Source organism: Eutrigla gurnardus (genome assembly GCF_963514095.1).
Source record: "Eutrigla gurnardus genome assembly, chromosome: 16".
Taxonomy (NCBI): Eukaryota; Metazoa; Chordata; class Actinopteri; order Perciformes; family Triglidae; genus Eutrigla; species Eutrigla gurnardus.
In genome coordinates this window covers 14,688,567-14,702,720 of record NC_139927.1, presented here as the reverse complement: position 1 = coordinate 14,702,720, position 14,154 = coordinate 14,688,567, and the positions used below count along the sequence as shown (strand labels likewise).

Genomic DNA, 14,154 nt, shown 5'->3' with positions numbered 1-14,154 from the left:
GATACAGTTGCTCAGGACTCACGCTGAGGTCAGGGTCAGTCAGAGCAGCACAGAAGTTCCTGCTCAGGTTGCTCCAGCTGTCACAGCTCAGCACATCAGACGGAGGGGCACAGCAGAGGGCCTGAAGAGCCTCCCAACGCACCTACGCAGAGTTACAGCACTTGACCTGGACTATACTACTCACATTAAAACGCAATCATTCACAGATTTTGTGGAGTGCTATCGCAAAGTGGTGTTAACTCTTCATCAACAGTCGCCTACATCTACGACTCTGCTGATTGCAGACCATACAGGCCTGGTGTTGTCCCCAATCAGGGCCAACTTTGTAGGTGGGGTTAAGAACGGTGATGCTGTTTTCTTTTGTATCTAGCTGGCTACCTAGCTGCATTCAGCTTATAAAAATATACACCATTTTCCCAACCCCTCCAATCTATCTTGTGTGCCCTTGTTGGGACACTTGCCCCCAGTTTGGAAACCATCTATGGCATGGTGCAGATCCACACATGACTCTCCAATAACTGAAAAAAAAACACCTGTTCCACAGCATGATGTTTATGCACAAGTGAGCCTTCCTACCTCTTTCGGCCTGCTGGAGTCAAGGTTTTCAGCCAAAGCTTGCAGCTGCTCTTGTCTGATGAATGGATAACTCTAGAAAGGAGAATGGAGAGGAAAACTGTGTCATTATGATCCACCTGATTGCACCACACCAGAATTCTACGGATCAACTATCTATAGGCTCCACATTCAGTCTACCATGGAATGGATAAAACGCCACAAGGACAGCAATTGTTACCTATACCATTCAGAGACTGAGGTAAATAAACAGTGATCTAAAATGGCAATACATTAATCAAATGTAACCACTTATTGCCACCAAAGTGCATATGCTGCATGTCTAACCTGATTGAAGGAGGAGTCGCTGTCAGAGCAGTTGTCAGTGTACTGGCTGTTGGACTGACTGTGCTGCTTCTCTCGGTGCATCTCCTCCTTCCTCATCTGGTCCTCCTCAAATTTGTTGATTAAAGACTCCACCACCATGATCATGGTGTTTTTCAACGTCTGCATCATCTGCTGGTACCTGGCACAACGGCAGAAATAATTGTTTAACTCAACTCATTCCTTAATATCTGCTGTGTTTTACTTGCTGTGCATGAGTTTGAAGACTTGATTCAGAATGAAATGTTTGGTTTTGTTATGCCCTCAAGAAAAAACGAGCTAATACTGCTACTTTGTTATTTCAAGTTACGGGCATTTCAGTTTTCCTATTTGGAAAAACAGACAAGAATCATACTATCAACAAGACTCTTCTTCTCATCTAATATAAAATACTGCCTCCAGAGCAGGCCACAGCTAAGGCTATGTCAATGATCAGAAAACATCAGCTACTAGTTTCTAATCATATAATACATAGCAAGTGTATGTTTTATATCTCAGAAACCTTGGAGTTAAGAAAATCTGCGCAGTTTTCTACTTCGAATTCCGACTTGAACAATGGCTCGGTTGCATTTTATTCAAGTAGGAAATTGGGGTTCTCTCTCTCTCTATTGAAGGCTTAATATAGTTTACAGGGGTTCATCATAGTATTGAATCAAAAATCTTAAAAATATAAAAGGGACACTATACATACATCCATACAATTTATTTGAAAATAAGTATCATACAAAGAAACGCTGGAGAATTTCTAATGCTAGCACTATTCAAACAAAACAGAATAATTATCTCTGAATGACTCCACAGTAAATAAATCATGAACATCTGGAAAACAGATGAAACAAAGCTCAGTCTGAGCTACACTTACTCAGCTGAGTTCCTGGCCCTTCGGGTGACAGAATGGATCAGGGTGTCATGACCCGAGCATATTGTATGTTGGCCATCTCCGCTAGTCAAGTTCTTAGTCTCCTCCTCCACCACAGTCCCCAGTGAACTCTCCACATACTGACGGAGATACTTGACAAATTCATAACTGAAAGGAGAGCAATGGCGGAGTCAGATCTAAACAGCACACTTCAAATTTAAACATACAGAAATTTCGTGCAAACCAGACCTTTCAAATTAATTCTACACTGAGTTTGGTGGCCTTACTTGTGGAAGTTCTTGTCAGTCTCCTCCAGATGAAGAAGAATCTCTTCAGCACATTCAGTCGACGGAGCATCAGAGATCCTGTCATTGATGCTTTTCAGGAGCTGCTTGAGCAGGGATTGCAGCTCTGCTTCATCTCCAGTTGACAACTGAGACATCTCTACTGCCGGTCCTAAACTGGGACGGAATAGTGAATGGTTTTCTAGGTTTAAAATGTGCAAATGCATGGTGGCAAGGGGGCATCTTCACTGTACAGAGCTACCCGAAGTTTGACAGTCAACTTTAGTTCTGAATTTGTTTTCTTTACAGCCATAAATTAAAAAGCTACTGTGCAAGAAATTACAAAATTATACATTATGAAAGATTTTGAAAGAGAGAGAGAGCTGGGGTGCATAACAGTAGTCAAGGTCCAGCAAAAAAAGGAGAGTTCCCGCAGGATGTTCTCTCTTTTGTACCTCAATCAGGTCTGATAATTAACGTTAGCTAACTTTCTATTTCGGTCCATAGTAAAAGAAAATAACGTATTGCATCGGTCTGCACAGCCTTTACCACTCAAATATACATATAAAGTGTATCAGCAACACTTTAATGGTCTAGGCTGTTCATCCAAACTAACAATTTGAGATTGGACCTAAGACCACTTCATTGCTTCTCTCTGGTTAGCTAGACGCTGCTAAATTCATCACTAGCTGGCTAGCTAGCTAGCCTGTAGCTAGCAGGCAAAACTGCCCACTTTTAACCGAAACGGTGGCTAAATGAAAACCGAAACACATCGCTGTGAACGAACCAACCATCCCAACGGAAAGTCGTATGCAGTATATTTTGAACCGGACACCTTGTTTTGACTGTAGCTTGTCATCCAGATAGCATCTTGGTAGCACTTCTAACCGAGTGCTGCGTAACTATGGAAACCTCCTCTTAGCGTCAACTGCAGTGCATCATGGGATGTCCATAGCAAGTAAACGTTGCCTTTTTTTTAGCCTCGGACAAATGAGGACGATGAGAGTAGCTAATATTAAATGTAACACACATTAAGATATAATACTAGCTCGCAGAGAATACATATATTATAAAATACAATTTATGTTATCAATATACTTATTCTGTACATGAAAGAAGTTGTCAAAACAATAAGAAACCATATATTTCCCCACAGATCTGTCTTAATATTTTACTTGTATATGTTTAGGTAATGTTTCTTCTGTCACATCATTAAATGTATATATCACATTTCAACATTTTAAGAAATTCTGTAATCAGGTAAACCCTATAAGGAAAAATGGAAACCGTAGTAGTCATCCATGATGAAGAGTGGTTTCTCCGGCGGCCGTGAATGCAGCACCAATCAAGTCGTGGTCACGTGACTCAATGTTTTGCTCCTTTTCCAGCGGGTGATGGACAGGCGACATCTCTACCAGCTGAAACTTCCGTCAGTCCTGCTAACATTGACTCTGTCAGAAATGTAGGAACGGCGACACGGTTTGCTCAAACGTCTGAGTAACTAGTTAACGTAACGTTTAGGTATTACGACGCTAAGTCTGCCGAATACGCTTTAGCTAGCAAGCTAGCATCGTTACCAACAGTGTCGACTATGGCGGCAGTTGACAGCTTTCAGTTTTTGTGTGGGGAAATTTCTCGATCATGCAGTCCCTACTTTGAAACATTGACCCTGGTCGGTGCTCTTTACGCGGCTAGCAGGGCAGTAATCCTCCTGAGAGACTGCTGCTCCTTGGTGAGGGTGCATTTCCTGCCAAGAATGATCCCGAGTAAGAAGCTCACCCAGAGATTTGGCGACTGGGCTGTTGTTTACGGTAAGGACACGGCACAGACATGATGTCGATGCGTGTGTGTGACAGGTGGGAGAGGAGCTCATAAAAAAAAAAAAAAATCTGTTTATTATTTCAGTCAAATAGTGGACTCCTTCTAAGGTTTTGAGGCCATAGTGTCGTTACTGTGCAGCAGGTTCGATATCCTTGTTTCTAATTGATAAATATTGTCCTCTCTCCTGTCAGGTGCATCAGAGGGTGTGGCCAAAGCCTATGCAGAGGAGCTGGCCAAGCATGGTATCAGCATTATCTTTGTCACTCAGGACCACACCTCTGTTAGAGACACCGCGGCATCCCTCTCCCAAAGCTACGGAGTGGAAACTGTCGTCATCCTAGCTGACTTCTCTTTGGACCAGGCAGCCAGCAAGCACATCAAAGAAGCCATGAGGGGTAAAGATATCGGCTTCCTGGTGAACTGTGTGGAGTCGTTGGCTGCCCCTCAGAGCCTGATTGAAATGCCCGAGCAGGGCCTGATGGATTTGGTGAATAAGAACGTTGCGGTCGCTACTCTGATGACCCGGTTGGTGCTGCCAGGGATGCTGGAGCGCAGCAGAGGAGCTGTGGTCAATATATCATCGGGTGCTTGCTGCAAGCCCTTTCCTGGAAGAGTGACTCTCACCGCCTCTACTGTGAGACAAAACACTGACATCTGCCACACAGATGCACATCTAGTAGCCTCTATAGATACTTTTCAGTATGAAAAGGACATATGTAAAAACAAATATTTCAAAAATGTCTATTAATACGGGTATGTCCGAGCAGAGTGGCTAACGTACCTAAAAGTAAAACAAACTGGGACCCTTCCCCCTTCTTTTTTTCTTCTTCTGCGCACTAAATAAAAACATAATCACAACCATATTTTTCTGTTCTGACAATAATCTTCTTTCCCTTTCTTCTCCTGACCTTTCAGGGCTACCTGGATCATTTTTCAAGAGCTCTTCACCTTGAGTACAGCGGCAAAGGGATCTTCATTCAAAGTCTCATTCCTTTCCAGGTAGACCTAGTATGGGAGTTTTATTGGGGGACACATAATCTGAAATATGCTCTATAATTAAAAGTGTATTATTTGTACACCCTGAGTATAAATCTGTATGTCAGCTTGATGTACATCATGTGTGTTTGTGTAACCAGATCGCCTCGAGTGAGCGTCAACCATCTTCATCGACCTTAACACCGGGCTTGTTTGTACCAAAGCCAGAGGTTTATGCCCACCATGCCGTCTCCACCCTGGGTGTCTCCAATAGGACCACGGGCTACTGGCCCCACACACTGCAGGTCAGCACAAAATCAGTCATGATTGTTAGTAATCTGTATACTCTCAGACTAGTACACCATCACTGATCAATTCTAGCCTAACCATGTTTAAAAGATAAAATACATTGCTGTTTTTCTCCCCAGTATGGACTGATGAGACGTATTCCAGAGTGGATTTGGGTTCTTGGATCACATGTGCTCATCGGTTCAAGCTAAGAGCTCATCTCCCCTCCCTCCACTTAAGACTTAACTGGATCTTCTCGTTACTGGAGTCATGTAGAGTTTACGTTTCTATGGCCAATAGCTTAAATGTGTTAAACTCTCAGGCTCTGTTGAGGTTGGTAGTTGAGAGTTTTTTTTTTTCTTCTATTTATTTGGTATCAATTTCAAGGACAGATGCTGTGGAATTTGCCTGAATTAATATATATATATATATATATATATATATATATATATATATATATATATATATAACTCCCATATATAACTCCCATAGGACTAGGCTGTAGTTTCAATATTTTAAACTGTTGGATGAAAAATATTTAAAAGATATATCAAGGTTTGGTCCATTAAATATAAAACTGAATGTCCAATTATTTATTTTTTTCTATGTAATAACAATGGTTGCACACTGATATGATTTTTGTTCAGCGAAACAGTTTGGTCAATAAGTTACATATTAAAAAAATACCTTAAAATAAGCAAAATCATAATAACATCACCTTCATTGTTTATCTCCAAGACTTTTTACATTGCATTAATTAAATGCTACTAAAGGGTTTGCAATCTGATGTTCAGTGCATACTTTAAAAAAAATCTTGTGTGCCCTCTGACTTTCCAGTTCTTTCTGGTTGTACTGGTTTTACCAGCACTGACCACACCTACAGGATATGGCACACATACAAAGAGTAGTTGGCATTCACCCCATAACCTAACCCAGCATCATTAAAGGCAGAATGAGTATTAGTGGTTGCTTGCAGCTCGTTAAATGGCAACTCATTTCCCGGCTATATTTGTTATATTATTATATTGCTATATTGTTTTTTGGGCGCTGAAGAAGGATCAGGAAATTGTCAACTACATTTTCACATATGAGGAATTTGTCTTGGTCTTCATTGCGCATGATATTTGCAAACAATTTCATCAGCTTCCTCTTGGATGCATGATTACGATCTGGTAAATGGCCGCTATGTTTTTAAAAAGAGGTTGACGCCCCCTGGAACTAAGAAATTAAAAGAAAGCAGAAGATACAGGCTGAAAGCACACAGTCCCTGCAGATACAGACAGCACCATGCACTTCAGTAATTGTAAATAAATAAGTCTATATTTTGTTTTGGGGAAAATCCTACTCATTATGCCTTTAAAGAGACATACTGATGTCATAATGTAGAATAATCCTACACGATTGATGTTTTAGTGAGAAAAGGCTGCATTTTGCAACACTATCTAACAAATATAACCCCAATTGAAGAAACATGTTAACTGAAGGTGAAAGGGCACATTTTTAACTCAAATGTAAATCTGAATATATTCTTGCAACAGGAATATGCCTTTAGGTCATTTGGCTCCTCGGAGGCCATCAAAGACTCCCGAGTTCAAATAAATCCCAGATGGGTCGGTAGGGTTTTATAGATGTGAGTGCTTACGGCATCTCCAGGAGTGAATATGAAATGTGATGAGGTGTGAGATCGTGATGTTTGGTTTATTTGAGAAAGTATGAGTATGTAGATGCTGCTTAATAAGTACAGATGCAGATATATATTGGCTGAGTGGTTGCTTACACATACAGTATTTAAAAATGTTGACTCTAATGTGATATATGTCATTATAGCATCAATGAGCACAATAAAACTCTTGCTCCATTCATTGTTTTATCTGATGATTAGTCCTTTATCTGACCAGTAGATGGCTGTTTATTAAATGTTGACTGTTCTACAAGCTGAAGGCCACAAACGCTCTGTTTTTCACTCAAAACATCAGCATGGTGTAAATCATTTACGTGAACAGACACCATGCCGAGTGCCAGAGTTTACACTGACCCCCTTCAGATCAGCCGGGTCACAGACTGTTTGTAAACCTGTTGTAAATCCACGTAGTGTCAAGCAAACGGGGAAGGATTTCAAAACAAAACCAGCATCGATCGCGTCAGATTTCATTTCCAGAGGCATTTAGTAAATGTCTACATGAAATAGGTAAAGTGAAGAAATTTTTTTTAGCAATCAGAAAACACTGAAAAAATTAAAGGAAATATGTAACAGACATACAACAGACAGACAAGTTCTATGGGGAGAATCAAGAAAACCACAAAGTAACACCAGTAAGCTGAAAAGTTTGACGTTGACAAGATACAAAGTTCTTGGGAATGATGTCCACAATTTGGCAGAACTGCCTCCGTTTGCAGCACGATAAATACAAAGCTTAATTATACAGGCAGATAGATAGATAGGTACAAATGTAAAGGAAACATGGTTTGGAAGGTGAGGAACCCTCCAGAACAGCTAATAAATAGACCTTGTGATAAAAAAAAAAGGGTTTCCAAGGTCACGGTCGACTGTTAAGTCATCATGGCTCCACAACAGTGTCTTATTATATATTATATATAATGGTTATTTTAAGCAATTAATTGCATCGGGATATTGCAGTTTGGCATCTAAACCCCTGAGCCAGCCTGTGGTGGATGAAATGCCACTCATCCAAATCATATTCCCTCATTAGGTGTTTCGAATGGTGGCAACGTGTAACTCTTAACACGTTGGTCCAAATTCTCCCATGGGTGTTCACTAAGGGTTTAGAGCTGCTGGCTGTAAAGGATTTTTATCCTCGTCAGACGACCATTTATTCAAGTTTGAAGCAGAATTGCCACAGAGACGAGTTGGAAACGAGGGAATCCAGTGTTAGGACTGGTGGATTGTTGTTGTGGTTAGGATGGTGTCCTTCTAGATAAGACGCCAAGAATCCAGCTTCTTCTTCACTTTCCCTCTTCGTCGTCCTCCTGAGACATCGCTCTCTCCATCCCCCTTTTTTCTCCGTGGGTTTGTTTAACTGGTAAGTTGATTTCTTTTTTCCTATTCTTCTGTACCTGGACTTGAAAGAATGAAAGATTTATCGATTTATTTTGGAATATGTTGGTATTATGAAACTACTGCAAATCTATGCAATATCATGAAGGCACGCCATTTGTACGACATAAAAGGACACTCAAAAAGAGGAACTAAGTAGTGTATATGGAAGTAATTTAATATAGTAAAATATTACATTCTCTAATGCAAAAAAGACATTTAAAATGTGATTTTTACAACATATCTATATCTTTTATTATTATATTTGATTGGTTGAAGAATGTGTGACTGTACATTATGAGAATGCTTCACTAAATAGTATTTTGAATAAATATACAGGAAAAAAAGGTGGCGAAAAAAAGCCTTATAAAACAAACATAAAATATCAATAAATTCAGAGCATGAAAGAAACAATGGCTCCATAAACGTTGCAGCCTTATCAACTCAGCCAGGTCAATCTGTATTTATACATCTGTGGTTGAGCTCACATTCTTTGAATTAAGATTTTGCAACGGTGGGTATTTACCAAGGTTAAGGTCTTGGTTGCCAGCAGATAACTATGTTTTGGAGACTCGGAATCAGCAGCCGTGGCTGCTCTCAAGCCGAGTCGAGAAATGATAAAGTTTGGCCTTGTGAGAGACTCCGTCTGTTCTGACTTTTACACCGACAATGATTTCAGCATCATGTTTTGTATATCTGCCAAATAACAAGTCCAGTCAAACGGTGTTAGTCAACAACTACAAAATATGCTTTTGCTCAACCAACAATAGTGCGTATGCTTCTCAAATAATCAATCCCAATATCTCCTCACACAGAAAGCAATTCAACTGGCGGCTGAAATGGGCGAATGGGATCTGCTGGGCCGCCTGCTAGATAAAGTGCAGAGCCACTCCACGGTGATCGGCAAGGTCTGGCTCACCGTGCTGTTTGTCTTCCGTATCCTGGTCCTGCGCACCGGTGCAGAGAAGGTCCGGCCTTACATTCAGCACTTTAAATACACTTCACAGGAGTAGCCACAATGTAGGGACTGGGGATGTCTTAAAACTCCTCACAGCCCCATGATCAGCAATTTGTAATGCTATATGTATGATCTCTTTTCCACTAATCTTTCTCTAGGTGTGGGGCGATGAGCAGTCCGACTTTGTCTGCAACACTCTGCAGCCCGGCTGCGAGAACGTCTGCTACGATCTCGCCTTCCCCATCTCTCACGTTCGCTTTTGGGTGCTCCAGATTATTGCTGTGGCGACTCCAAAGCTGCTATACCTTGGCCACGTCCTCCATGTGATCCACATTGAGAAGAAGGTATGACATCATCACTGGTGAATGCTTTTTGTCAGGTACGCCCACGGTAGCACAAGCATGGGCCAATGATACCAAAGTGTAGCCTTAGCCGACAAGTCCTTGAGCAGCTATCTCCAGTTTTTCTGCCCCTAGTGGCCAAAGATTGATTTATACAGCTGTAAAGCAATACTTATACCAAAACTCACTTTTTGTGGTCTTAAAAAGGTAATGTCTTAATCAGGAACAGTGGATGTGGCTAACGTGAACTCAAAGTCAATGATCAGAAGTTTTCATGGCGGAAATAAAACTTCTTAAAATGTCTCCTCCAGCAACTAAAACACCTGTATGCTTATATTTTCTATCATACTCATATTTTGTTAGCAACAAAAACTTAATACTGCACGGTTGCATTCATCTTGCTTCTTTCATCTAATTACTTTCAATACATCTGTCAGTCTTTTTCAAGTCTTTTTCCGATAATAATAATTCCGAGCTGTTTTTTCATGTTCTTCCAATCCAAGATGAAGGAGAGGATAAAGAAGCAGGCTGAGTTGGATGACCAGGCCATTCTGTTCCTTAGGAGGGTCTACAAAGTTCCCAAGTACACCAAGAGCACTGGCAAGATCAGCATCCGTGGTCGTCTCCTCCGCAGTTACGTCCTCCATCTTGTGGCCAAGATTGTCCTGGAAGTTTTGTTCATCGTGGGTCAGTACTTTCTTTACGGCTTCACCCTCCAGCCTCGCTACGTCTGCAACCGCTTCCCTTGCCCTCACAAGGTGGACTGCTTCCTGTCCAGGCCGACAGAAAAGTCGGTCATCATCTGGTTCATGTTGGTGTCGGCGTTCGTCTCCCTCGTCCTCAGCCTGGTTGAGCTGTTCTACCTGTGTGTGAAAGGTGTGAAGGAGTGCCTGGCGAGGAGGCAGGACTACACCGTTACCCCGGTGACGCCTCCACCTTTGGAAAGGAAAGCTTTTAAAAGCCGCGAGGAGATGCTCCAGAATAGTGTCAACCTGGAGTTGGAGCTCCAAGGGCGAAAGTTAGGGGTGAACGGGGCCACGGGCGGGGTCAATGAGGTCGCTAAGAATGCATCGCCTGAGAGCAACAGCATGGGAGGGGAGGTCCACATCTGAAGCATGGAGGAAGTGATAGGTTGGAGTTCCAGTATCTGTTTGCTCTGGCTTTAGGGATGAAAGAGGTGTGTGTGTGCAGTAAATAAAGATGAAGGGAGGGGGAGTAGCCAGCCTCTAGAAACAAGACTCAGTTGCATGCAAAATTGCTTTTGTGGCATAATAAATAACAAACCATTTGTTTTTTGTTGTTGTTTTTTTGCAGATCTGTCATTTTAAAACACTGTAGATTCTTTTTTTTTAACAGATTTTACTTTCTTGCAATGGTTTTGGACCATGTTGTTACAATTTTGGTTCAATAAACCTCTCATATATGAATGAATCTGTCTGAATTTTCTGAGACTTTTTTTCACATTGAGAACAGCCTCATCCATCAGAACCTCTGCAGCATTTTAATAATCTATCATACTGTATATAAAGAGCGACAATTGCTCTAATAAATGCAAAGCATTTAGTTAATCGTGTGCCGAAGGAATACATTTTTAACGCCGTTTTAAACCTTGTACTTTGTAAACTGAGAATATATTTATAAATATGCTCTTCCTTTTAAATGTACTGCCTCAGCAAAACATTGTATTCCTCAAGACATTCTTCATCATAGTATCAGAAAGAGTATTAACAAGTAGAGGGAAATGTCTGATATTGATATTATTTTTTAGTCCTGAAGAAAAAGTTATCTATATAGCCAATTGGGGAAATAAACTTTGACTGTCAGCTTGGCTTAGCACAAAGACTGGAAACAAATGTACACTGATGGGTAAAATGATCGAGGTGCGGTTTTAGATGAGCTTGCTCCATGTGTGCTGGACTATCTCTCGGCCAGGTGTGACCTCCAAGTACAGTCTGCGTTAAATGGCTCTTTCTGCTAAGCTAACTGGCTGTAGCTTCATATTTGGCATGCAGACATGAGCGGTATCTATCTTAACTGTCAACACTGTTCCTGTTTATTTTCAAACATCCAAGGCCATTTAACTGAGATACTGAGCACCTGTCAATTATTACACTTCTTGCAGTTTCCAGCTCGTCCGACGAGTAACACGTGGCGTCTAAGGCCAGATGTATGTTGTGCAATGTGAGTCCTCATGGGTCCTCATGCTGTCCTCGCCCAGCACGCTCCAAGGTCCATCTTTAAAGTTAGCGATCTATCCCAGTCACAGACAGTTCTTTCTGACCAGGTCAGCAGGTAAGATGCAACCATTATTGCTCTCTGCTACATATCTTGCTCATTTATATTTTTGATGCATTAAAAATAGGAATGGAAGAAAGTGATTTTATTTTACTTTTGACATAATGACATTGCCTTTTCTCTACCAAGATTAATATGATTTACATTTAACTAATAATGGCATCAGATTACTTTTCATGTTTTGCCATCCAGCTTTGACCGTAAGACACATGTTTCTTTGTTGTCTTTATTGTACAAATATAATTTGTACACAGAACATTGATGTAAGGTTTTTATAGTTACATTGACACGGGGAAAACACTATTTTTTTTTCTCATCTGCCTTATTTTTTTAATCTTTTTATCCAGCCTTCTGTGCTTTGTTAGTAGACGGCAACTGAATATTCCATTCCTAATTCTGATTAATGATTATTTTCTAGCTCAGGGTTCATGTGGCTCCGATATCTCTGACTTCTCAAGCTGCCAAGTTCAAGATCAGAAATGATTATTTATCTAAATTAAAAAGAACAATGAGTGCCTTTTTCTCCAGCAGCAGGAGCATATTGATTGAATACTAAGTTGTGGTTAATGTTTCATTAATAAGGAGTTGTGTAGGATCATCGCAAACTAAATTAGAAGTTTGTTGAATTGAATTTCCTTTTATCTGTTTATCACAGTTCAATAACTGAACACCAACGACAAAGATGGGGGACTGGGGATTCCTGTCAAGCCTGCTGGACAAGGTCCAGTCTCACTCCACAGTCATCGGGAAAATCTGGATGAGCGTCCTCTTCCTGTTCAGGATCATGGTTTTGGGTGCAGGTGCTGAGAGCGTCTGGGGCGACGAGCAGTCGGGCTTCATCTGTAACACCCAGCAACCCGGTTGTGAGAATGTCTGCTACGACTGGATCTTCCCCATCTCGCACATTCGCTTCTGGGTCCTCCAGATCATCTTCGTCTCCACACCGACGCTGGTCTACCTGGGCCACGCCGTGCACGTCATCCACGCGGAGAACAAGCTGAGGGAGCAGATGTTGAGCCCCGGTGGGACCCGGAAGCAAAAAGTTCCCAAATACACCGATGAAAAGGGAAAGGTGAAGATCAAGGGGAACCTGCTGGGGAGCTACCTGACTCAGCTCGTGGTCAAGATCCTCATCGAGGCTGCGTTCATAGTGGGCCAGTACTACCTGTACGGTTTCATCATGGTCCCAATGTTCCCCTGCTCTAAGAAGCCCTGTCCCTTCACGGTGGAGTGCTACATGTCCCGACCCACAGAGAAGACCATCTTCATCATCTTCATGCTGGTAGTGGCCTGCGTCTCCCTGCTCCTCAACTTTATCGAGGTGTTCTATCTGATTTGTACCAGGGTCCGATGTGGGTCCAAGTCGCGCGCACACAAGGTCACCTCAGCGGAAAACCCTGCCAGCCTGACGGGTCCCAGGTGGCCGACTTCGGAGGAAGCCCTCATGCAACACAAGATGAACATTGGGCGAGAGCGCAGCCAGAGTATCGGTGGAAGCCTGGATGGGGCCAAGGAGGACAAACAGCTACTGAGTAGTCATTAAAAACCACTGCTCTGACAATTATCATGTATTAAATGCTTGATTCAGATTGCTGCCCTCCTTGTTCAGATAGACCACATCTATGGGACTAAAGAGTTTTCTCAAAGTGCTGTACGAATGACAGGACATCAAGGAGACGCTTTATAACTATGTAGTTATGGCATATTCTTCCTGAGAAGAGTCTGCGGAAAAATACATTTCTAGGGCCACGTTGTTCGAATTTTACATTATTTTGTATTATTTAACAGGAAATCTAATAAAGGAAAGTGTGCAATATTGATAATGTATTTATGCTATGTCAATCAGTTTGTCTATTGGCAGTTTTTGAATGTGTCCTGTATGTTATTGCCATGTTCATATAATGTAATAATTTGCTCACTGAAGGATGATGATGATTGTTTGTTTCTGCTGTATACTGTAGAATCATTTATTGTGTGCTGTGCTCTTTTTAATAAATGATTAAAATTGGATAAAAACATGTTTCATGACTATATTATTAATATTCCGCTTAACATTGAACATACAAAAGAACATGATTAATACTTATTTGGCGATGCTATAGGGCTGCAACCAATGATTATTCTTTACTGATGGGTTTACACATTATTTTCCAAATAAAATATCAGCAAATTGTGTAAAATGTCCATCACAGTACCCCAGAGCCCATGGTGACACATTGTTTGACTAATGAATGATCAGTTTTAAAAAATATATTAATAATTAAGTCTGATAAGTGACTAACAATTAATCATTGCAACTTCATGTCTGCTGGCTATCGCTTCAGAATAAGGAGTGGTTGATA

General features: G+C 41.2%; 4 protein-coding genes across 5 annotated transcripts in view; 3 read left to right on the top strand and 1 right to left on the bottom strand.

Moving 5' to 3' along the window:
* tbc1d32 (TBC1 domain family, member 32) overlaps positions 1-3,002 on the bottom strand; it is a 63,902-nt gene extending 60,900 nt beyond the window's left edge. For both annotated transcript variants that reach the window (XM_084030340.1, XM_084030341.1), the window contains exons 1-6: positions 2,915-3,002; positions 2,083-2,256; positions 1,799-1,963; positions 901-1,078; positions 577-648; positions 23-142 (exon numbers count right to left, since the gene is read on the bottom strand). In XM_084030340.1, the coding sequence (XP_083886466.1) occupies positions 23-142; positions 577-648; positions 901-1,078; positions 1,799-1,963; positions 2,083-2,237 (690 nt within the window). In that variant the 5' untranslated portion in view covers positions 2,238-2,256; positions 2,915-3,002. The remainder of the gene's footprint in view (positions 1-22; positions 143-576; positions 649-900; positions 1,079-1,798; positions 1,964-2,082; positions 2,257-2,914) is intronic.
* Positions 3,003-3,471: 469 nt separating this feature from the next.
* On the top strand, positions 3,472-5,602 carry hsdl1 (hydroxysteroid dehydrogenase like 1). Its single transcript, XM_084030322.1, has 5 exons — positions 3,472-3,890; positions 4,092-4,534; positions 4,816-4,899; positions 5,037-5,180; positions 5,304-5,602. Exons 1-5 carry the CDS (start codon positions 3,671-3,673, stop codon positions 5,373-5,375), a joined length of 963 nt encoding a protein of 320 aa, XP_083886448.1. The 5' UTR covers positions 3,472-3,670; the 3' UTR covers positions 5,376-5,602.
* Positions 5,603-8,763: 3,161 nt separating this feature from the next.
* Positions 8,764-10,860, top strand: gja11 (gap junction protein, alpha 11). Its single transcript, XM_084030289.1, has 3 exons — positions 8,764-9,186; positions 9,335-9,520; positions 10,021-10,860. The coding sequence occupies exons 1-3, from the start codon at positions 9,058-9,060 to the stop codon at positions 10,627-10,629; spliced, it is 924 nt and encodes a 307-aa protein (XP_083886415.1). The 5' UTR covers positions 8,764-9,057; the 3' UTR covers positions 10,630-10,860.
* A 1,578-nt stretch (positions 10,861-12,438) lies between these two features.
* On the top strand, positions 12,439-13,816 carry gja13.1 (gap junction protein alpha 13.1). Its single transcript, XM_084030290.1, has one exon. It carries the CDS (start codon positions 12,495-12,497, stop codon positions 13,353-13,355), a length of 861 nt encoding a protein of 286 aa, XP_083886416.1. The 5' UTR covers positions 12,439-12,494; the 3' UTR covers positions 13,356-13,816.
* The last annotated feature ends 338 nt before the right edge of the window (positions 13,817-14,154 follow it).

Coding starts and splice junctions, on each gene's coding strand:
- hsdl1 (XM_084030322.1), top strand. CDS start 3,671: ATGGCGGCAGTTGACAGCTTTCAGTTTTTGTGTGGGGAAATTTCTCGA. Junction 3,891..4,091: donor CGACTGGGCTGTTGTTTACG/GTAAGGACACGG, acceptor CTCTCCTGTCAG/GTGCATCAGAGGGTGTGGCC. Junction 4,900..5,036: donor AAAGTCTCATTCCTTTCCAG/GTAGACCTAGTA, acceptor TTGTGTAACCAG/ATCGCCTCGAGTGAGCGTCA.
- gja13.1 (XM_084030290.1), top strand. CDS start 12,495: ATGGGGGACTGGGGATTCCTGTCAAGCCTGCTGGACAAGGTCCAGTCT.
- gja11 (XM_084030289.1), top strand. CDS start 9,058: ATGGGCGAATGGGATCTGCTGGGCCGCCTGCTAGATAAAGTGCAGAGC. Junction 9,187..9,334: donor TGCGCACCGGTGCAGAGAAG/GTCCGGCCTTAC, acceptor ATCTTTCTCTAG/GTGTGGGGCGATGAGCAGTC. Junction 9,521..10,020: donor TGATCCACATTGAGAAGAAG/GTATGACATCAT, acceptor TTCCAATCCAAG/ATGAAGGAGAGGATAAAGAA.